The 24,855-nt window shown below is 37.2% G+C and overlaps 1 protein-coding gene across 2 annotated transcripts in view; it reads right to left on the reverse strand.

The window, feature by feature from the left end:
* Window positions 1–24,855, reverse strand: part of COL11A1 (collagen type XI alpha 1 chain) — a 126,541-nt gene that overhangs the window by 31,026 nt on the left and 70,660 nt on the right. For both annotated transcript variants that reach the window (XM_009088488.4, XM_018912122.3), the window contains 15 exons: window positions 24,304–24,357; window positions 23,268–23,375; window positions 20,603–20,656; window positions 17,502–17,555; window positions 15,319–15,363; window positions 15,135–15,188; window positions 15,001–15,045; window positions 11,932–11,985; window positions 11,047–11,100; window positions 9,546–9,599; window positions 8,514–8,621; window positions 7,642–7,731; window positions 7,314–7,367; window positions 1,498–1,605; window positions 899–1,006 (listed from right to left, as the gene is read on the reverse strand). In XM_009088488.4, coding sequence (XP_009086736.1) covers window positions 899–1,006; window positions 1,498–1,605; window positions 7,314–7,367; window positions 7,642–7,731; window positions 8,514–8,621; window positions 9,546–9,599; window positions 11,047–11,100; window positions 11,932–11,985; window positions 15,001–15,045; window positions 15,135–15,188; window positions 15,319–15,363; window positions 17,502–17,555; window positions 20,603–20,656; window positions 23,268–23,375; window positions 24,304–24,357 — 1,044 coding nt within the window. The remainder of the gene's footprint in view (window positions 1–898; window positions 1,007–1,497; window positions 1,606–7,313; window positions 7,368–7,641; window positions 7,732–8,513; window positions 8,622–9,545; window positions 9,600–11,046; window positions 11,101–11,931; window positions 11,986–15,000; window positions 15,046–15,134; window positions 15,189–15,318; window positions 15,364–17,501; window positions 17,556–20,602; window positions 20,657–23,267; window positions 23,376–24,303; window positions 24,358–24,855) is intronic.

Genomic DNA, 24,855 nt, shown 5'->3' on the forward strand with positions numbered 1-24,855 from the left:
TCATATTAATGCAGATATTGATTGCTGAATTGAAAAGGGCAACAAGACCTGGCTTTGAAGTATAATGCAACTGAGCTCTAAATAAAGGAAATTGTGTTGCTTATGTCACCTTCAATATGAACTTATAATGAAAGTAGCCTGATTTACAGACTCATGTAACTGTTTATGACTGAACTACTGCTTCTCACTGGAGTGTACAGTATTTCAAAATGTCAAAATTATTCAAATCACCAAGAAATGACATTAGAAAAGAATGTTTTCTTTATACAATAATAAAAGACAATTAAATAAAATCACAGAAAATACAGTATGTGGGATAAATAACACTCATGAATCACAAAAAATGAATGACGAAATCTTTACCTTTACCCTGTGCTAATTAACAGAAAAGTGCTGGGTCAAGCAACCACACCAGATGATCCTGAAAGGTGTCATATTTTAAATTCTGCCAGAGGTCAACAGAATATCTCTGCTGTGAACATAATTATTTTGACACCCTCAATCTACCAGCATAACCTCTGGTGGTTTTGAATCCCTGTATATTACTGAAGACATTTCATCTTACTCATTCAGTAAACCAAGTTTCTAAAATAGGCAAAAATCAATTTTGGCATCATTTGCCTTATTTTGCCACACCTTTATCCTCATTTCTTTGCCAGGATAAATGTTATCCTACCAGCTCTTTAACACAAATCCCAGTGTTCCATGGCATCTGTCCCCCAGACCTTTGGTTACAGAAGAGGTTTTTAGGAATTTTTTGCAGTAAGCAGAAGGAATTTGGGGGAGGCAGGGATAAGATTTGTTGCTTTGTCACCCTATTTATTGTGAGGAAAACTACAGAGACCTGTACTGACAGATCTTCTCCCAGATGCACTAATAACCAATTATAATGATTCACCTTGTCACCATCTTCTCCAGGAGAACCACTAGGACCAGCAGGACCAGGAAGTCCTACAGGACCCTGTATTCCATCACGTCCAGCTGGACCTTGGGGACCTTTTTCACCCTGGTTTTGGAGAAAAAAAGAGAGTATTCATTACTCTCTCAGGAGAGTAATGAATACTTCAGTACAGGGAGTCCCAACACCAATACAAAATTAAAACACCCACCCCCCTCCAAAAAAACCCAAAAAAACCAACAAAACAGAGAACACCACAACATAAAGAAAACTATCAAAGGAAGAGAATATATAAGAGAATTATATGAAGTAATAATGGAAGCTGATGTCAAATACACTTGTACTCTAATGCAGCGTGGCTGGGTACAAAGTTTTAATGAAAGACTGATTTATATCCATTCCCTGCAGTGACAGTAACAGGTTTAACCCTTCCTGGTCGTAGAGAGCACGATGAGAAATGTTTCACTATGTACATATTTGTAAATCCAAAAGGAGTAGGTGGGGTGTTCTGCGAATACATATTGAGCAGGGTGGGAGCAAGCAGCATGGGCAATGAAGGGTGTGTGCAGGGCTGTTTCCATGGGGCTGTGGTTACTCACGGGAGCGCCCTTCTCTCCGGCCGGGCCTGGGGGCCCCTGGGGGCCGGGCCGGCCCGGCAGCCCGATGGGGCCAGCGGTGCCCGCCGCTCCGCGCTCGCCCGGCGAGCCCTGGCAAAGACAGAGGGGAAAGGAATAAATGGATAAAGGAATTCTGAGAGCCCTGGGAATGCCTGTGGTTTTCATGAGGCAGGTCACCAGAGAAGCTGTTCAGCAGTGCGAGTTCAGCTGGTTGAAGGTTACGCATCCATCATGTGTGCAAGTAAAGAAAAAAGGCTGGAAGGACCAAGTTGAAGTTCATACCCAGTACAGTTCATACAACACTAATTTTATTTTTGCAAATACCACTTCCTGTATTTGTTCATCATAATGAGAGTGTCCTTAAAATCAGCCTCTTTTCAAGAGCTTACTTCCCTCTATGTTTTCAAAATATATTAACATATTGCTTTGATGAAAGCATATTCACCATATCAAAATACAGAACTAAGCCACAACAAAACCAAAATTTTTAGAAAAGTTTTGTTCTGTTCATTTCTGTGATGATCACATTTCTGCATTTCAATGCACCTCTGTAAAAATCCATTCAAGTATAGTGACTACTTCAGTGTGTTCTGCAGAGGAGGTTTTTTATGTACAGGCATCTTTAGATAAGCACAGAAAAAGTTAAAAATGTAATATTAAGAAATCAAGGGTGAAACATCAGACACTATGCATTGAAAACCACTACAATTGCATCTTTGTTTTCTGTCTTTTAAATAATTTACAATTTTTGCATTAAGAGAGTACTGTTAAATATTTGTTTGCTGTACAAAAATATTTCCCAAATTTTCAGCTTTACACCTTCAAGATAGTTTGCAACACTTCAAAGTTATGATTAGTAATTTCACTTCTTTATATACTAGAAGCAGGATGATACATCACAGAACAGAAAAGTAGCAGAAAATAATAATAAAAATAATAAAAGTAAGATCCTGAGACTCCAAATAGCATTTTTTTCATGTTTAAACAAGATTGAATTTGCTGTCCTGTAGATTCTGGAATTATAAGATGCTTTCACCTATGAGGACCCTATTTTTTTTTTTGCTTTTACTCATGACATACTTGTCCTGGGCTGACCTCATTAACATAAATGATACTAATTTAGTAATAAGGTGCTTTTCCCTCCACATAAATGTGACAGAAAATAGTGCTGAATGGTTTCTCAAAGTATTTTAGCAAGTTATTTTAGAAAGATCTAAATTTGCATGAGTGTTCAAAGTATTTGTATGGAAATCATAGATGACTTTATCCTTCCAGGTGCTGGGGATTTTTTTAAGTCTGGGTGGCTGCCTAAGTTTCTGTCCTATTTCTGTTATTTTAGTTCCTAAGGCTTCAGTGAATTCAACAAGAAAAAGTCATTACCCTACAGCCAGACTACCATGGTCTCTGATCTTGTCAGCTCTCATAAGCTAAACAATTTTAGGTCATCTCATCAGGAGGATGTAAGAATAGAGAGGAAAAAACCCAAATAACTCATAGATCTTTCCTGTGTCAGACAGCAGACACTTACAGAGGCCATAATTTTCAGCAGCTCTTTTTAATCAGCCAACTTTTCACATTTATCTTTACATTTCACATGAGTTATGAAGATGGACTACACCTTCTGTTTTCAAGGAACCACTCCTTTCTCTGCAAGAATGGCCTCTGAGCACAGCAGAACATATTAAGTTATAGTCCCAACTCAGAGAAGCATTTCAAGCAGCTTCTTGAGTCTGTTCTCTCTTTCTGTGTTTCATTTTTTCTGGTTACTCTGTCCCACTACGAAACAAGCTCCTTGTGTTATGAAACCACTTGTTAACCTTTGGTCTTGCAGTACTCACATAATGGAATCTTTTTATTAATTTGTTTTGTTGGGTTTTTTTTTAACTTTTCTACAGAATGGAAGTTCGTGTTTTGTCTTGTATTGCTGCTGTACAGACTGTAAACTCATTAGCAACCTTGGTTTTCTCTCACTTCCTGTGAGGAGATATGTAATGACAGCTATTGTATACATTGCACAGTAGTAGCTATACTTTTACTGATGGTTAACAAAATGCTCAACAAGTGAAGGTCCCCATGACTGTGAACTGTTGTCAGATGGATGAAGATAGCTCTAGATAGTTCAGTACTGATAATTGGGTAGCCTACAGCTGGCTTATTCTGAGTCTAATTTGAGCATCCTATTCCTAAATGAGCAAATGAAAAATGACTGCTTGACATTCCAAAGAGCTTTCTCTCATCAGCATTCAGCATTCCACACGGTAGTAGGAGAAGGGAAGAAAACAAACAGCAGCAACAAAGAGAGCAGATAAAAGAGAACTGTTAAAAAAACTCACCCCTCCCCCCCCATAACAAAAAAACAACCACAACCCACTCCAAAAAACACCCTCAAACCATGAAAAGACCCCCCCCGCCTCAATCCTGCAGAACCCCCTCTTGCTCTGACATGCATTCATGCATCTCTTTCTTTTGTCCAAATCCCTCTAAACAGAGTAATTGGCATATGCACAGTATTTGGAGCAGTCATTTGTTTGGTATGCTTGCAGATGTATGCAGCAGCCAAACAAAGCTTATAATTGACTATATATGCTAGTTAGAAACAATTGCTATTGGCAGGAAATCACAGGAAAGTCAGCCAGTGGCATGGATTCTCTTCCTATTATAGATGGCACATGAAGACTCCACTACAATTACACTCCTGTGTGTACCCGCTGTTGGCTAAAAATAGATGGGAAAATATTTTCAGAGTATTTGATGCTCGTGGTCTTTCTGTGAAAAAAAGCAAGCAGTTGTGGTTTAATTCTGGTGCTTGACAGTGCACTGAAACCCAGTATTAAGGGCACCTACACACCTTTTCTTCCCCTGAATACTGTTTTGAGACCACAAGTTAGTAATTAAAGATGAAACAGATAAAAATCCTAATGAGGACTCTTGGAATACTTTAAGGGCAACTTGATTCTCTTCATACCTGAAGTGGCCTGCTTGCACTACTATGAGTTCAAAATCTATTTTAAAAAATTAAAAATTTTGCCCTTCAAACTCCCTTTCAACTCCTGCTACCAGTACATCTATTTCTTAAAGACTGGAAAAACCATATGCAAAAAATCCTCAGCCTCCTAAGGGTTTCCTTCTATGACTGTTTACCTCAGCAGGAAGGGTGGCCCCAGCAGGAACTGGTTTATGACTGAAGTCCTTGGTAGTGTGCTCCTGACACCCATACTCTGTGTGTTTCTGGACTATAATTAATGATGATTTCAGCCTGGCACTGAACTCCTATTAGCTAGGGAGCATTAATAGTGTTCCTGGATTTTCCCTACCAATTTAGTTTCACATGAAAGGAATACTATTCATGAGCTCTGAGAGAGCTCCATAATTTGAACCAAAGGATGGTAAATGGGGATAATTGAGATATCATCTTCAAAAAAGCTCTGATGTTTTCAACTAAAACACCAACTTATACACAGCCTGTAAGAATTAGAAAAACATGGATCATCTGAATTTCAATTCAGACATATGTATTTCAGAATACAGACAACTATAAATAAGGTGTGTTTTTTTGCCTCATTTCTTGTGTGATGTGTCCTTCTGAGGACCATGACAAGAGTGGCACAGCTCCTGTGTGGACAATGCTGGCTGGCAAAGGGGGCTGTGTCACACAGCTTTGCCTGTGCTGGCTGCTCAGTGCATGCTCAGAAGGGCTCTGGGTCACTGCACCTGAACCATCTGCTTGAGAGGTCAGTCCAGCCTTAGGGGCTCCTTCAACAAAAAATCAAGACAGGACCTTTAGATTGAAGAGAGTATTCTGATCCATGCTTTCTTGACTTTGATTCATCCTTTCTTTTAACATTTCAGGTCCTTCAGATGGGTAAGATGATATCCCTTTTGACTCTCCCTGCTAGATTCCATTCCATTCCATTCCATTCCATTCCATTCCATTCCATTCCATTCCATTCCATTCCATTCCATTCCATTCCATTCCATTCCATTCCATTCCATTCCATTCTTTGTTTTAGTGCCTTTTGGGAATATATATATACTGCACAGTGATAAGAACTGTAAATTCAGGTTTTTGGCATTAAGAATTCAATAATTCATATTAAGAATTCAGTAATTCATGTTAAGAATTCAACTCCCATATATTACTTGTACTGTACTATGTGTGGATTTTTATCCTTGTTTAATGCATTCTAATCTGAATATGAATTGCAAGGACATAAGAGAGCTTTGTGAAGCACATAGAAATTCAGCTCCTCCATTACTTTTTTTTTTCCTAACATGAATAGCTGTGATGATTGATTCTTTTCTTTTTTAACCTCAATTGCACTGTATGAAAGAAATAAGTTGACAAGATGACTGTCAAAATCTACACAATTCACATTTGGGAATAACTCTAGCCTGTTTTGAATGCCAGTGCATCCTTGTAGAACTTCTTTGCATAAATCATGACAACAGAGAATAGGTAACTTGAAGCATACTCTACTCTACTATTGAGCTTAAAATGCCAAGAAGGAAAATTCCTGCATGACATGATTTTACACAGTTGTACAAAGGGAGCACAGGAGTACTGGGTTTGCATGGCAAGGGTTTGCTAGCAGGGGACTACAGGGCTGACTTCTGGGAGAAGATGCCACTTTCCCCCATGTCCAGTGGAGCTCATGCTAGCCAGCTCCAGGATGGACCGATGGGCTGGCCATGGCTGAGCCCATTAGTGACAGGGGTAGAACCTCTTGGATAATGTATTTAAGAAGTGGGAAAAAAATGCACAAGAAAAGGGGAACAGAGATCCTCTCACAGCCCATGGAGGACCCCACACTGGAGCAGGATCCCAAAGGAGACTGTGCCCTGTGGAAAGCCTGCACTGGCACAGGATCCGGGCAGGACCTGTGGCCCTGTGGAGGGAGGAGCCCACACTGGAGCAGGTTTGCTGGCAGGACTTGTGACCCTTGGGGGACAAGGGAGCAGCCAGCTCCCGAAGGAGTGCAGCCTGGGGGGGACCCAGGCTGGAGCAGTTCATGAAGAACTGCAGCCCTGGGAAGGACTCACATTGGACAAGTTCAAGGAGGACTGCCTCACTGCCAAGGGACCCCACACTGGAGCAGGGCAAGAGTGTGAGGAGTCCTGCCCATGTGGAGGGAGGAGTGGCAGTGTGTGACAAACTGAGGACCATTCTCCAACCTCCTGCACTGGTTAGAGACAAGATAAAACAAAAATCAGGAGTGAAGTTCAGCCTGAGAGGAAGGGAAGCCTGGGGAGAAGGTGTTTTCAGACTTGGTTTTTGTTTCTCCTTATCTATCCTACTCTGATTTGATAGAAAATAAATTAAACTCATTTTCCCAGTCTGTTTTGCCCATGATGTAACTGGTGGCTGATCCTCCTGCCCTTATCTTGACTCACAAGCCTTTCAGTGTATCTTGTGTTCTCCTGTGCAGCTGAGATGGGCAGGTATAGCACAGTTTGGTGGGCACCTGTCATCCAGCCAAGGCAAGCCCACCACAAGACCGTGAGTCACTATCCATGGATTTTTCCACTGTGGAAAACCTCTCTCATCTCAAAACCAGTTTTACAGAAGTGACCAGTATTGAGCAGCAAGTAAATTTCATGACTAAATATAGTGGCAGAAAGCTTCAGATATCCTCTACCTCCATATACATGCATGTTCATTAGTATGGATACCTAGTAGAAGTCTGATCTGTCTGCTCTTTAACAGATTGTGTTAATGCAAACATCCCAGCATCTAAAGAAGTGAAAAGGTTATTAGGTAATAGTGTTTATATTTCCATAAAATTATTATGCTTACTTACCATTGGGCCAGGTGGACCTTGTGGGCCTTCCCCTCCTTTCAGACCAGCTGGACCCTAAAAAATGGAAAGGAAAAAAAAAGCTTGTCTACCAAACTGGAAAGTTGAACAGTAATTTTGCAACACATATAATAGGGAACATGTAAAGATCTAAGGAAACAAACCTGAATAAATTCCTTACTTCTTATCTAGCCAATTATATTTTGATCTGTTCTCTCATTGCATTTATTTTAAGTACAGTAGAAGACTTAATAAGTAAAGAAGTTCAAACATGGTTTCTTTTATTTAGAAATATCATGGCAATTGCTTATATCTAGTGCTTATATCATACCTGAGCACCTGGAAGGCCTCTCTCTCCAGGGAAACCACGAAGACCTGCTGGTCCATCTTTCCCAGGAATGCCTTGAGGGCCTGGATCACCCTGGGAAAAATGTTACATTTTGATTAAAAAACACGTTTAAAAATTAGGTGTACAGTGAGTGATGAAAATTAACTACCAGATCCTAGTTATAGTAATGAAAACAAAGATTGTGCCCCTAGCTATTCACCCACTATTTCTTTTATCAGTACAATAGTCTGTGGTTAAATTTATAATGAACTTTGACAAAATACAGTACCAGTTCTGAAATACAAATAGTGAAAAACACAACAAGCCATAAAAATATGTTTAAAGATACATTCAATAAAAAAATTTTGATACTCAATTATAATCAAAAATTAAATAGAATTACATAGTCACTAGATAAGTAGTATTTTTTCTTATTCCCCAATGGCAGCCAAAAATTAGGCAAGGAGTTAAATTTATTCACTGAAATTCTACCTTTTATTCACTACTGTACATCTGACTTTAAATGCCAATGTACAAATTTCTACCTTGGTGTGAATATGTTATTACTAAGTATGACATATTGAATATGATTAGTATATTGAATGCATATTATATGCAAACATTTTTTCTTTTGCTTTTATTACAAAAATATTAATTTTTGGCTCAAGAGAATTCTCATTATTTCAGTGGAAGCAGACTCAGGTCTAAAATTGGAATCTTCCAGTCTTCCAAGTCCTTCTGGGTGAAACCTGCCAATCACAATTTTACACTGTATGTTCTGATTTTATTCTGCATGTATCCATGATGATTTGAAATGTCACACTGTCAGCAGTCTATCTGTCCCTTCCTGTTTGTTCCCCAAAGCCACATCATACCTTAGCACCTTCTTTTCCTGCAGCACCTGGCAGGCCTTGTTCACCTGGGGGACCAGGGGGACCTGGATGGCCTCTTTCACCAATTGGTCCAGTCTCACCAGTAGGACCCTAGGCACAAAAGCACAAATTCAGTCACCTGAAGTTATTTAATGTCTTGAGGGTGTGGGAGGAAGTGGAGAGGAGCAGATTCTCAATATCCAGCTGTTAGGTTACCAAACAGTGCTGCCATTGGTTAGTGTACATTCCTCACCTTCCCTCCAGGCAAGGCTGACTTACAAAATATCTTTGTCCTATAAAATAAATCTTGCATTGCATTTTGCCTGCAGACACGTCTGTGCAGCTTCCAAAGAGTGAAATCCTGACTTTGTTCCTTAAGCACTGAAGCTTTCAAACACAGCGTGCATGGGAGAAGGTTATAAAAAGGACACAGGAGAGAAATCCATGTACTATTCTTGCCTTGAAACAGTTCTGTACTGCTGCTTTTCTGAATAACAGGATTTGTAACGTAGGAGAGTTGAAAGATCTCTCTTCAGATTCCCTAGCAGAAAAGTTCCACTGAGGGAATTAGCTAAATAAGCTCTAAATGCTTGATTAAGTTGTGAATTAATAAGGTTAAAGAAATTTTGATAGCTTATCTCTCCAAAATCTAAAAGTTATGGAAAATTTTTCTCTGGAAAGAAATTCACACGTAGCATTGTTCTTTCCAAAATGGTAGAGAAATGTGTCCCTTTAACTTCTGTAAACCAACCATTTCATAATCGCATTAAAAAACTCCTGAAACAACAAACCAAAAAAATCCCAAATCAAAACATAAAACAAAATGGAAAGGTAATCCAAATATTTTCATTTTTTTGGTGGAATCCCTGATGATTACCAAGTATAGCTTTCTAATATTGTTGTGCAACTTTTGTTACAGAAGTTAATATAACCATGGATATGGTCCTTTGAATACAGCAAAAGCAACTGCCTTATCCATAATGTAGCAATTAAACGTTGGTCTCATGAAGTCAGCTATGAAATGAAATTATGTACCTGAGGGCCAACAACACCACCAGGACCAGGAGGACCAGTTTTTCCTTGAAAACCCTGTGAAAAAAAAATGACAGACTATTACATTACCCTTTACAAGTTATAAAAGGGCAAAATTCATTTCTGTGCTGACGAGGTGAATGAGAAATTCCATGTCACACATTCCTTCTCCTCAGAAAATAAAAAAGAGAAATCTTTTTTGTCTGTGTATGCCTGGATATGAAATGCTGATTAATCTCTTCCATCTCTCTGAGGTGGTACAGCAGTAAAAACTGCCATCAGTTTTACAGATCTCTCTAGGAGAACTTGATTAGATGAGTGTGAATGCATAAGTGATGCAGCTAAAAGACAGCTGAAAATACATTTTTACATATGTATATTATGAATCATAAAGCCTGACATAAAAATGCTTTTTAAAGAAAGACACAGATGGACTATTATGTTGGAAAGGGCATTAAAGTCATGGTGAGACAAAAAGAAATTGAAAAGAAATAAAGATCAGGGAAAATTGTAACTTTTTAACAGCAAACTAAAGAACAAGTTTGAGCATCCTGCATTGTAAACAATGTCAACAATTGATCCTTATGGTACACAACAGTCTTTGCATCATTGCAAAGGAAAAGAACAAAGAAGGAGTCAATAATGTTTCATCCACAAAAAAGCCACTACCATTGCAAAGCATTTACAGTGTGACTGCTACAATACTAGCAGAAGAAAAAAGAGATTTTCAGAGAGATGTGTTACTCCAAGCTCCGTGCTTCTCCTTCTGGCAGTGGAAGTGACTCAGCAGTCACTAACAGATCTCCAGTGAATCTGGAGCCTTAAACACATTCTGCATGCAGAGAAAATTTCTCAAGAAATTCATTTATGGCTTTCTCTAGCTCTGAAAAATCTGAGTTAGAATTTTTATTTTATAATGGAATATGAGTAACATTCTGACACACAGAAATATTGTGTTTTTTAAAGATAATTCAATTAGAAGTATTACACGGTATTTTTAGATTTTCATGCCAGAATCTATTAATTGTGATTCTTAGATGAGTTACATAGTTTCAAATTTTTATTTAATTTTAATAGGTTCACTCATTCCTGACCCTACTTTCCAAAGGTCTTGACTTTTCATTTTAGTAGCTGTTTATCATCAATAATACTTTTTTTAATGCTACTATTTCTGGTACATGGAATTCAGGGAGAAAACTACTGTATAGTAATTGTCTGAAAAATCTCAATTTAAATAGAGATCTGGGTATTAATCTCATTTACTTCTATTGAATATTTAATCTCATTCTGATGTTACTAACTGGACATAGCAAAGACAACCTCACACTTGTATCATGGGAGCAAAATAAAGCTTTCTCCTGCCCCATCTACAAGAAAAGTACAGTTATGTAAGCTCTTGGTGCCAGCCTCTTTCCCTTTTCCCTGCTGTCTCTATTTCTTTGGTTTTGATCACATAACCATGACCTTTAGAACAACACTAACACAGCAGAGTACATTTACTTACAGTCTCACCCCGCTGTCCTGGGTGCCCAGGCAGGCCATCTTTTCCAGGTGGACCCTGAAATTATAAAATACATAAATCAAGCAATTTCTTAGCCATCCTCAAAAAAGTGTGCAATTAGCTATCAGAATCTCTGTTTGTTTCTAGACTAGTCTTTGTAACTTTAAACTGCTCCTATATTAGCTAACTAGGATTTTAATAATATTTTTTCCTTGTGTCCTTTCTATAGTGTCTTAACAATGGCTTGGAGAATGACTGTTGCCAAATGCAAATGTGTTCAAAATAGATTTTTGTAAATTCAGAAATCGTGGAAAGTCCTTATACTTCCATTTTTCTTTGGCTAATGACTCAACACAAATCTAAGCATTTTAGAAGTACTTGATGAAATTTCAGGTTTTGGAATTGGAAATAAAAATAAAAAATGCATGGGAGAAAAGAAAAATCACAGGTGCTTTGTTGCTTTTATACTGCATATGAGCAGAGGCATACCAGAAAAGCACCAAGACTGGTTCAGGGAGCAGCTCAAATGTGCTGTTTCTTCTGTATGTTCCTGCTACTAATGAATGCCTCCTTCCTCTTCATTTTTCCTCAGTGAATCAATCATTCAAAGAAAATATACAGCAGCAAAGTAGCATTTTGCCTGAACACAGTGTGTCACGTGGTCTCTGGCAGGACATACCAGACTTGCAGTTTGGTGCACTACTCTCAATGTCTTAAGAGCTGCACCAATGACTATGCTAAAAATGTGAGCCCAAACCCTTAAGGCTCAACATTTTTAATCTATACATAAAGCACCCCTTACATAAATTTTCAACTATTTACTTTAGAGGCACTCTACAAAGACTGCAATTCCTGTTTATGCACAAACTGAATAAAGGAGATGCTTACTGGAGGTCCCTTCGGTCCGGGGAATCCAACCGGTCCCTGAGGCCCTTGCGGTCCCTGGATTAAAGGCAACCAAACAAGTGGAGTTTTACTCAAGCTGGATTGAAAAGTTTGTTTCAAGTATAGAATATAGGAACCCTGCAGGTAATGTCTGGATTTAAGCATAAAGCCTCAGTCCCACTGTCATAAATATTGGAGTCACAACTCACATGCACAGACACCGGAGGGATTTCCTGAAAGCAATGGTGCTTGTGTAGGAATCCAGTAAAAAAATGAGGAAAACTACTTATCTCAGCTATGTTTGCATCTTAGCCCTAAAACTGTGCATAATAAAGTAGGAACCAACTGTGAGTTACAAGCACTGTTCTTCCATGTTGCATAAAACGGGATTTAGTTAATAGCTTGGTCATCTTTTTAACTTTCAGTCAAACATTCATCTTTGGCAATTCCTAAATCCTGATAATATTTCAAACCAGTACAACAGTACAAAATTCTGAAAAGAATAAACTTTTCAGAGTTAGCTGGGATTAAATACAGCACGTTTGCTATTATGAAAAATAGTTGAAAAATCCCATGATATATGAACATTTTATTTTTATAGTTTTGTATAAATGCAGATATATGGAGAGAGAAAATTTTCATGTAGCATGATTTTACAAATTTAGCTAAAGACAATCAACTGACTTAGTGCATTGCAAGCAGGAGTACATGCATGTATGTTCACATGGAAATATCTGTATCGTAGATATTTACACTAAGTGCTAGCTTACATGACTCTTCTGACGTTATCAAAAAAAACCCAGAGGCCAGCTTTTAAAATTTGCTGTTGACACTGTGAAAGGTACTATGTCAGCTTATCTTAATCCTTATTGCTCTTAAGGAAATCTTAAGAGTCTCATTCCTTTTACATAGTCCCACAGCTGAGTTATGTACCCATGCCATATGTGCAAGACTTTATCCTATTCTATATGGTGCATGATGTGTAGGTTTGCTATGACATCAGCTGTCCAAATATGTTTAAAATGTTGGTTGGATGCAAAAGACTTGAAGCAGGAGGCCACATCTCCCAAATGATTCTACCCTTTTGCTCCTGGGAGTTCTATAAGCTTCATTCCTTAGAACCCAGGCTTGCTTGCAGGAGGCAAAGCTGCCTCCTGTAGTGGGCAAAGCAGTGCACAAATGTAGCTGGGGAGAGGACACCTTGTGCCCAGCCTGGGAGAATTTGATCTTAAATAAATCTTATTCCAGCGCAGACTTCTATTGTACTGAAATGCTAAATCTGAATCAATTAAGAAGTGCTAGGCAAAGGCAGAAATCTTTGTGATCTTACTGCTTATCTATAATCTTTTTTTTTCTGAAAAGATGTATGAGTCTGTTACTGAACCCTTCATAACACACAAGTATGCTCTACACAGGGGTTTGGGTTGTTTTTCAGTACTTCATGTCTGTGAGTAAATTAACTTTCCTCATTCGTTTCTGGGTATAACATAAAGCTTAAAAAATAAAATAAAATAAAGTGGAGCTTTATAGAGGAAAACTAATAAAATTGACTCAGCTACAAAATACCTGAATGAAATTGGTCAGTCTAAGAAATTAGGTTGTAGGAACACAACTTGAAATTTTACATTTAAAGGCACCTTCTTTCTCAACAATTTCCCCAGTTCTCAAGCTTTGAGGCTTTCTAAGGAAAAAACTTTACATATTTCTTTTCATTCACAATATGGCTTGCAGGTTTCAAGTCCGAGGACTGATGGATTATGTGAGCAAAAGCACTAGAATACTAACAGCATGCTATCAAAATTACATTTTCATTCTTGTTATTCAATTTCATTTTGATAGTATTATTACACGGGATAGATTATTTATTATTTTCATGTTTTGTAGCTGAAATAGTCTCAGAGGAGTAGAGATGACATTTTTATTTTTTGGCTGACACCCCTCTTGGGAAGCAAATAGATACCTCACACTTATATTACACAAGTGATGGGAAACATTTTGCTTTATGATTCTTCATCTCTTTGCTTTTATCAATTTCTCTCCAGGGATGCCTTCATCTTGGATTGATCTGCTCACTGTTTTAGTACCCCCACAACTTCTCCCCCTCACAAACTCCTGGAGCTGTCAGAAAACTTCCACAAGGATCTGCTATTCCCCTTCTGGTAGGCTGCCTCTGATCCTCCTCAGTGTAAAGCAACAACATTTTCTTTCTTGGTCTATGCCTTGTTCTCTCCATCCTACATTCTAGCTAATGTCAAAAAAGTGACATTATGGAGCTGGGAAAATGCACAGGGAGCTCCCTCCTGAAGAATACACTCCTGCAGAACACTGGGACCTTGCTGTGGATACTGGGAGAAGAGCTTTAGGCTCCCTGTATGAAAAAGGTTAGCAGTTTAATGAAATATGATTACAAAAGAAAAGTTTAGGCTTTGCAAAAATGCTTTGGCAGAAAGCTCATCCACTTAAACTGACTTGGTTTTCAAGTGCTGCCATTACAAAAATGATTTATTAATACTCTTTTTTCTTTATAGCACCATACAATGAGCTATGTAGTGGATTTGAGTATTGATTGGTAAGATAATAGAAAGCAGAAAATTTTGTTTTAGAGAGAACAATAGGATTTCTGAAGCATGCAGAAAATAGGTTGAAGGGAATTCTTAGCTGATCAGAAACAAAAAAATTCAGCTGCTTCAGAAAAGGATCTTCTGGATGTAGCTTGAGTGTTTGCTAATCCAATGAGCAGGCAGTAAGCTGCAGTAGGTGAGGAATTCTGAAGAGGCTAAGCTGTGAGCACACCTGTAATTCACAGGAATGTATACAAAGTGCATGGATGTAACACAAAGTGTGTGTGTACTCTCTGTGTCCTGTGTGTAACTGAGATACAGCTGGAAGCTTTCAGCAAACTTCAGCCACCCCAGTCATAACTTTGTGAAAAGCATCGTTGGAACTGAGGTTTTGTTAGTTCTGGTTACCCTGGTCAAAGAAGCACAGAGATATGAGAGGGAGAAATGAAAACAAATCAAATCACACTCCTATATAGGGGGAAAAACATGTACAAAGATGACTTTCACAAACCCTTTCGCCTGGTGGGCCAGGAGGACCATCATTGCCTGAAGTGCCCTGGAAAAGAAAGGGAGTATGTTCAAGGATTTACATTTATTTAAAAGAAACAGCCTCTAGCCAATCTATACAGTGTGCTTGACAATTACCTTTGGACCTGGTTTACCAGTGGGACCTCTGGGACCTCTTGAGCCTCTTGGACCCTGTCAATTTAACACAGATGCACTTGATGATAAATACTGGATATTATAATCTAATAAAAGTAATTTGTCACAGTATAGTGGGTGCAATTTACACAGGGAAGCTTCTAAATTGCAAATCAAAAGAGCTTACTGTTGGTCCTCGCTGTCCTCTAGGGCCTGGTTTGCCATGCAACCCCTGGAAAGAAAAGTTCACAGCAATCATCTTAGCAGGCACTCTATTGGTGAGATAAAGTTTTTGGTTTTTTTTTTTAATGGAGGCAGAGAGCAACTCCCTTAAGTTTAAATGTTATTTTACCTTTAACTATCTACTTTGCATTTCAATTTACAGAATCGTGGTCCTTGATAAAATTGGTTCTCTTTCTGAGTTCACTGGTACGTGTGGCTAACTGCACTAAATCTGCCTGAGAGTCAGATTCTGTCAGAGGCATTAGAACATTTTAAATCACATTAAAACGGTATTGAAGGTGGCACACAACAAGCAGAGCCCCTCTGCAGTAGTCTAAAGGACTTGGCATTGTGAACAGCCTTAAAAACAAAGTTCCTGGGTTTGTGGACAGCTCCACAGGTTAATGGAGAAAAGAAAGGGCAGGCCTCTCTTCATTGATAACAGAAATGGGCACTGTAATACCTACCAAAATTATGCACACTTGACAGAGATTCAGAACTTGCCAGAATTCCAGTCCTTCCTTTTTGCTTAAATATATCTCCTAATCATGCTGAACGTGATTTTTTCTTTAGGCTCTGCACTGGAATTGCTGTGCATTGTAATGCAAAGAATCTTAAAATTCAAGAAGGTATTTTTCAAGTAGAGAAAGGAACCTGATTGCTCGTACTTTTGAATCTTTGAGGTAAACAAACCAGCAACCAAAAAATCATCACAGGTGTCCTGGAACAAAGCTTCCCTTTATCAGAAATGAATTAAATGCATTCACCTGTTTTCTTGGCAGGGTGGTTTTTGTTTTTTTTTTACTGTTGGTTTTATTTCTCTTATCAGAATAAAATTTATGTGTTGTTTTTGAAATGCTACTCAGCCTGGGACCTTCTCAAGGACAGGGACTCTGTCTACATTCTCCTAGTATGTGTGGGTGTGGTAGCATAAAACACCATGATAACCCTTTAGGCAAGATGAACAATAATACCTGATTCTCATCACAAAACCTGCAGTTGTGGGCTCATTGATGATCAGCATAATATTTTAGTGTACCACCAGTTTGATGGTATTCATTATGTGGTTAATACCCTAGCTGAAATTAAAGCTTTATGAAGGCCTGAAACCAGATCAATACAGGAGGCTTTTTATGATTTTAACACTCCTGTTTGATCCTATCATTTTGCTTTTTTTTTTCATTCTGCTGCCTTTATTTGCAGTTGCCCCATTTTTTCACAATATGAACTGAGCATTGCTTTGTTGTTTGTGCCTGTACATAACAACACATCTTTATCTTAGCTAAAATAATGCAAGAACAACTTGGACATTTGCATTACATAAGTAATGCAAGTGGTATTTGATTTCATATATTTTATGTTAAAATAATGAATTTCTGCTTTAAGAATAATAACAATATATATTACCTGTTTGTCTTGATGTTGCTATTAGCTATGAATTCTGACTCATCTCTTAGTTTCACCATCTTTCTAACATACCCTGCTATATTCAATTGAATTTTAGAGACAACAGCACAGTGACCTTCTTTCTAATCTATTTTTAAGTTTTATAGTTTGAAGTACATGCATAACGCATTTCCCCTCACCTGCTTCAAACAAAGAAAGCAGCAGAAGATGTAATTTTACTTTTTTTTTTAATACTTGTAACAGTACACATTCTTCATCTTGCCTGGTATATTTTGCCTTTTTGAAGCTAAGCCTAAAAAAAACCCCCTTGTGGCAAGTCAGAATATTTATGAAATACAAGTTGAATTTCCTTGAGGGTAAATTGCATGGTAGCAGGATAATTCATGGGATACAGGAAAATAGTTCTTGCCAACTCACTCAGCTACACTGTCCAAAAAAAACCTCCCAAGCCCTTCAGCAAAGGTGATTTTTATTCTCTTTTTCAAATTATATAATTATGGCATTTTGTGCAGCATGAAAGTGTGCAAGTTCTTGTATATTTAGATTAATACCTTAAAGAATTGCAAATAGTGCCTCAGCATGCCCTGTTATACATAAAGACAGAGGTCCATCTTGAATGTGAAAAGCCTGATTTTATCTTTTATCTTTAGATACACTCTTGTATCCTTAGGTTTTAGTCTTTTCGCCCAGCACTGAATTTTAAAAGCTAATAAAGTCTTATGCAAGAATGAATTACCATACCCTTGCACCCTTCTCTCCATTAGCACCTGGAAATCCTGGGAAACCAGTTGAGCCCTATGTGAGAAATCAATGCAAATGTCAGAGATATCAAGAGCAAAAGAGTGGTAGAGCCAACATTTAATAGACACATAAACCACAACTCCAAAGTCATGTACATTGAACATGTCAAACTTGCAACTGCAACAGCTGTAAATAAACTTATGAAAGCTGTAAATAAACTTACCATGATGCCTCATGTCCAGAAAGCATTAAAAAAAAATCAATGTATAGAATGGACATTATTTGTCATCTTATTAGACAATAAAATATTCATTAAATCTGCACCTTTTTTAAAGCAGGAAGGCAATAATTAGTAACAGCCCACTAGAAATAACTGTATCATAATGAAGACAAACACAAAGCCACAGTGAGATAATTATCTTAAAAAATAATTCCAAAAATGGTAAGGATTTATTTTATTTGCCATATACTCTACTCACTTTACTGAGCTGTAAATTAATTACTTCAAGTTCTTTACTCACTGTAAACCAAACAATGGACAGTTTCTTTTAACTGATCCATGCAACTCATACATAGGCAGAATTTATGAGATGATCTGACTTGAAACTGCTCCCAGCTCTATTGCTCCTTCCTTTTTTCCTCCCCTTTCCTTCTGCTAGCTGCCCAGTCCAATGGGAACAGTGCTATTTTCTTATTTGATTCTGGCAGAGAGGTCCAGCAGACATTTTACCTGCCAAGGTGGTAATTTTTCATAAGGAACTTGGGATCAAAGAGATAACAATCATGACAAAATATACTTTTAACTGTGGATAAAAATGTAGAGAGTGTTTGGTTTGGTCAGCCACTAAAATTTACTAGCCAGAGTCCCTGCTGTCACAATGCATCCATGTCTGTGCAGCTTGCTGTTAGCATCTTAGTGGCAAATGAAATGCATATAACAAAAACCTAAAATATAACTTCTTGGTGCTCTTTGAAATGAACTTTCTTTTTTTCTCTTGTTCTTCTGTTTTTCCTCTAATGAATCTTGTTTTACATAACCATTCAAATTATCCAGAAAAGACTTAGGGGCAGTACAACTTCACTAACACAGATTCTAACAAAACCCTTACTGATATTGACTGGTGGCAGAAAAGTAGTATTTTTCTTCCTTCCCTTTCCTTTTATATTCCTTTTCCTTTCATTTGCTTTCTTAATTGTTAATTCTTCACTAGTTAAAACTTTATATAAGAATAAAACTAAAAATTCTAGTCCGTGAAGCCCAAGCATACTCTTTAAAATTAAAAGGCTGGAAAATTCCAGACCAAATGATGGGGCACGAGTAGTCATGACTTGGTTGTAAATATCTTACATGTACATTAGTTTTTGCAACTGTACTAATCAAGAGGGACTGGATTAGAGAAAAATAAAAGTGTACTGAAAATTATCAGATAAAGGTGGTACTCTAAAAAATTCTTAAAAAAAACTTAATGAAAAGCAAGTAAGTATCAACAAAAAAAATGATGTCAACTTTCTTGACAATACTAGGACAAGGTTTCCTATTTGCCTTACATTGCTAACATATTTTTTTGCTGCTTTTTTTCTCACTCCCTCACATTAGATTGAGCTGGCCTGTGACTCAGTTTCCAAAGAAGTCTCTAGTGAATTATCTATTGTAGCTGTCATTAGTCTTTCTTGGAAATGTAAGTAAAAAATTGGAAGAGCAACAGTGAATGAAGCTTGAGAACTATTTTCAATTTTAATGTGATAAAAATTTAATGCAAGGAAGTTCTTGATTTCTTGTTGAAAAAAGAATCAACTTTAATTTGAAATGTTACATAATTTTTGTTCTTAGAACTGAATTATGTAAAGCTCTTATCTTAGATTTTTCAAAAGACCATTCTAAAGGAGAACATTGAGACTGAAATCTCAGACATTTTTAGTTGAGAAACTGAAGCCAAAAATCCTGTGTCTTCCAGGGTGAATAGTTTTTATGAGTACTTTCCATCGATAGTTTTAATATTTTTCACTACTGCCGTGTTCAGTGAATTAGCATTCTTCAGACAGTCCATTCACTTGTCTAAAAAGGGTTGAAATATAGGGCAGAGTGAGAAAAACACTTTGCCAGTCAGGAAGTTGCATTTCATCCAAAACACCCCATAATTTAAAATTTGGAAATAAAAATAAATCAAAAGTAGAATAGAACTGAGGATTTTACTGCAGGTTGATTGTTCAGATGTATAGGAGTGGTAAGGGATTCTTTTACTTGTGATATTTACCTAGATGGGAATTCATTGAGAAGAGCTGGAGCTACAATACCTCCCTAATGGACTCCTCTACACAGTGAAATGTCTGTGGAACTATGATTTTATTCCATATATCTTCCATATATCTTGAAGTAAGCCTATTTTATTCCATGTATCTTTTTTCTTTCTAATTCTCAAAAAAGAGATCCTGCAATTAATTTAACATGTCCATTTCCTAAAGATGGGATAGGATGAACTTGATAGAAATTTGTTTCATAAAAATGTTTTAAACCAGAAGCCCCCATGTGGTTTTCTATTGTAATCCAAATATGTAATGCAGCTGAAAGATAAATAAAAGCCCTTAAATTCACTAAGGATTGTGTTTTGTCACATTTGTCTTAAAAGAAACTAAAGGAAAATATGAGGAAAATTGTAAATGATGTGTTTCAAAGTAATATGGTTTATTCCATGGAAGAAGCAATAATCACACAAATGGAATCCCTGCACCACACTGAAAATTCTGATCACTATCAGCATCCATTTAGTCAATATAGTGCCTATTCTCTTTCAAGAATATTAGCAATTCCTTCCTTTTTAATTGTTTGGTGCATGCCAGTCTGATGCTGGCACAGTGCAGCTCAGGAGAAGATGCTGAAGGGCAGTATATTAAGAAGAGTTACGGGTAGTGCTCCATAAAGAGCCTGACCTAGGGGTCGCACTGCAGATGATTTTACTTCAGAATATTATTGTCAAAAAAGAAAATGAAAAAAATGGCTCTTTCTTTGATATCCACACCCTGCATCCACAAACACAGAAATGAAATCAGTGCCATTGTGACCAGTGTCAAAATACTCAATATACAGCTCATTTACAGCTCACCTTTGGACCTTGTCTTCCTGGATATCCTGGCAATCCAGGTACACCAAGCTTGCCCTGCAATGAGAAGGCAGTGTTAAATTTTACTGTATCCTCCTTTGTGGTTCAGCAAGCTTCTATACAAAATCATTTTCCCACAACACAGAGTGATAATACTCCATGGAATACAATATTAAATTAAATCAATTTCTCATTTTTATAATTAATCAACAGTGGGCTTAGTGCCCCAAACTTAAACGAAAATCCTACTCCAATGAATGAATCCAGAGAAACCAATACCTCAGAGATTTTTTTCTTCCATGAAGTGCTGTGCAGTTCTATGTGGTTGAGATCATTAAACAGTAATTATTCTCTAAAAATCAGGATGTTAATAGGTTGAAGTGAGAAGAAATTTTTTTTAATTTATACTATGTGATGGCTGACTTTCATGAACAGGCATTCGAAGAATCAATTCTTTTCTTGAATAGTTCTAAACTGAGACTATGATAAATTATACTCCACTGATTATTTGCTGACAATGGATTTGTCAACAACCATTACCAACTTGTGTTCAGAGAAGACTGATCAGCACTGACATCAGCCATTGCCAGAAATGAAATACAGTACCCTTCTCCAGTGAGTTGGTCTCTTTAGATCTCTAGAGGATGAGTGATGGTTTGCCACTTTCAAAGGCAAGGGAAAGCAGTTTCAGACTTTGAAAGATGGGAACTCTGGGAAAGAATTTCTCTATGTTCTAGAATATCAAATTCTGGAGAAGATCTCAATGGAAAAGATGACTGTAAAGTATCATATGGTACTCTGCACTAACCATAGATAAATAGGAAGGAGAGAATTGCATGGGGAAGGAAATTTTCCCAAAAATGTCTATTGGTAAAATATACAGCACATAAATAAATATGTTGAGTATTATCACATTCATGTAAGCACATGTGTCTGGTGAGACATTATTGAGAACAATTTTTACATTTAAGAAACTACTTACTATGCTGTCTGTTATTTGCCACCTGAAACTAGCCACATGCATTGCAATGATTTAAATGTTTTGCAACATGACAGCACATCAAACTCTTGCCAGATTCAGTGAAAGTTTTGTCCCTGATCTTTTGAGACAGCAAGCCCAGTTGCCTAGGTTGTGACTGTGAATACAGTTTTTTTTTTTTTATTATGAGCTCATTTCTGATATGTTCCTAATATTTTTGGCACCCTACTTGAGATTTCATTAACCAAGAAAATCCAGCTTTATACCTACCAATAGAGTTTTCTTATCATGGAATCAGAACACAGAGAATAAGAACTACTGCAGTAATTTCATTATTTTCCTTACAATAATAGCACCTTTGCATTAAATACATCATATGAATGACAAAGGAACAAGACATTTATATCTGCTCTTACAGACTTTTCAAATGTTGTGAGAAAACCTACAAGTTCACAATGACTATTCCAGTTTTTGCACTAAAATAAATATCACAGGACCAGCACCAAATAATTCCCCCTGACTCATTCCATTCTGGTGAAATATCCATAGAATATCCACAGGATATGCATGCCTTCCAGAGAGCAAAAAAAGCTGTAAATATTTCTAGAAAAGGGAAAACCTTGGGTCTAAAATTCCAAGGCCAGCTAATAGTGTTATCAACACCAACATTTTTTTCAAATATCTTCTGATATTTAGGGCTTCTGATTCCTGACTTGTATACAGTGAGAGTCCCAAATATGTCACAGTGAAAAAGAAACTGTTGAAAGCCTATATTCCTAGCATGCAATTTGAATAAGAAGAACTAAAAATAAGTAAAATTTGAATTTTAAATATACCAACTATTTTAAAAAAAGGTTTGTTTTGTTGTGATTTGGTTTATGCACCCTCCATCCTATTTTTTTCAAGAGAGGACTAGAATTGAAGCTATAGTTCACCAAAAAAATTTAAAAGGAAATATTTTCATCAGCATCTTCTCACTTAAATGATATATTGTTTACACTTATATATATGTAGCATATATATATTTGAATCATAATTTTATGTTATTTTATATTATCATACTTCTCCAGTTATTTATATTACCACTGCTGACATCACCTTTCCTTTCTGACAGTACCCACACACACATTTCTCAGCCTCCTTTCCATCCTTTATACAAGACTCAAATGGTTGTTGTTGAAGCCAGGATTCTACAGAGATTTGTACCTTGTGCTTGATTTCTTTTTTTCACCATCCTTTTATCAGTCCTCCCTCTTATCGCCCCCTTTCCCTTTTGCCAACCCAATAATTTGGATTTCTATTCAGGAAATGTTTTCCATTTAAAAAAATTTCCAAGTCACCATTTGTTGTATGACTCAATATGGATTCACTCTTCAGCAGCACCTTTATCCTCCTTTGTGCCCAGGTATTTTATTTGCACTGTGTTTTCCACAGCTGGTATGCACTGTATGTAATCTAGGATAAGAATGGAGTTGCCTCATGTACTGGTGGAGTACTACAATGCCTCTTTGCATGCTTACAAGATAAGGATTCTCAATCCTTGATCAAATGGGAACACCAGTGGTCTGCTGCAGTAGTGTCACAAAAAGATTTTGCAGATCTGAAGGCTTGTTTTTCAGTGATGGAGGCTATGGATTCCAGCTATGTCATCAGGTAATGGCATGTTTGTGTTGTTTTCTGGCTACTGACCTTTTCCCCAGCGGGACCAGCAGCACCTGGGTCCCCAGATGGTCCTGCTCGACCTTTTGGACCTTCTGGGCCATCTTCTCCTCGTGGGCCTGGCTGACCAATTTCTCCCTAAAATACATCACATTATAAATATGGAACGATATTCATGCATATATTGTAAAGATTGCCTACAATTACTTGAAAATAAATTTTCAGTAAATTAAACAGGGAATAGAATCATACAATAGTTTGGGTTGGAAGGAGCATTTAAATGTCATCCAGGCTTCCTGCAGTGTAGAGGGACATCTCCAAATAGATCTGGTTGCTGTAAGCCCTGCCCAGTTTCCTACCAGGAAAATATCACTACTTATGTCCATTATATAAATGCAAATATATAAAAGTTAGGCAATGAATGTCACATTCAGAGTGTTAGAGCCTAGTTGTCTTGCTTGAAGACAGGTGCTTTTGGAAACTGTATTCTTATTTTTCCTTTCCTAAATTTTTGAGAAGGCACCCTGGCAGTCCATAGGAAGAAAATTGTCTTTATCTAAGTACTTATGTGGGTACCATCTTCACAGTTATTTATGGATACAGATTACAGGTACAGACCAGGAGCTTCTTATGAAAAGCTTTTTTACAACCTCCACAACATTTTCTAAGAATGGAAGTAACTGCTCTTTGGGCTAAATAAAACAGCATTTTGGCAGATGTGCAAAATGCTGGGGTGGAATGGAAATATCTTCATCCTAGATAGATAACTTTTCCTCAGGCAAATACTGGAGATTTTGGAATCTGGGAAGGACAATTCCGTAGGAAGAAGCTCAGTGAAAAGGATATTCAAGACTGACATTCTCTTCCTCTTTATGATTGTGCCATTTTTGGTTCACAAGAACCATATCTCTGGATTGAATTTGTGCATGCACAGAGAATAGAAATATTTTAAAATAATAGCCTTTATTTCATGTTTGGTTTAAGTATATTTGTTCACTTCAGTGGTCCTTTCAAAATAATCAAATTTGAACTTTTAAGAATATATGAGCTATGAATAAATGCTTACCCGGTCACCTTTAAGACCCATGTCACCTTTAAATCCTGGAAAACCATCTTCACCCTAAAAAAGGCAGAAACACATGTAAATTGGTCTCCATGCTGGTCGCCAAAAGAGGTGACAGTATAATTCATTGAAAAAAATATTCTAAAACCCAGTCTAAAAGCAGGTTTCCCATGCTTTCTATATGATGAAACAAAGTTTTATGTGATCATCTTATATAGCATAAATTTAAATTTAAAGGTGGCTTTTCTTAATATTTAGAAAGAAAATAAAAAGGCAGTGTGAAGAATACATCAAAAAAGCTTCAGTTGTAAAAGTTGCTTGGTTCTGGCCAGTAATATGGCCAGTAATAATTACATGAGAACCCTTAGCAAGGACTGACCCTGTGCCAGCTACTGACCAAATGGCTGCCAAATGAGCTGAAACTCTTCTTCAGCTTTCACAGTGAGCTTCCTGCTATTGAGATCTACGAGAAGCTGATTTTATTCCATGTAGGAGGAGAGAGCTGAATAACAAAATTCTTTGCGGGTAACAAAAAATAAAATGCCTAAAGAGTTC

This window comes from Serinus canaria, chromosome 8 (genome assembly GCF_022539315.1).
Source record: "Serinus canaria isolate serCan28SL12 chromosome 8, serCan2020, whole genome shotgun sequence".
In the NCBI taxonomy this organism is placed as follows: domain Eukaryota; kingdom Metazoa; phylum Chordata; class Aves; order Passeriformes; family Fringillidae; genus Serinus; species Serinus canaria.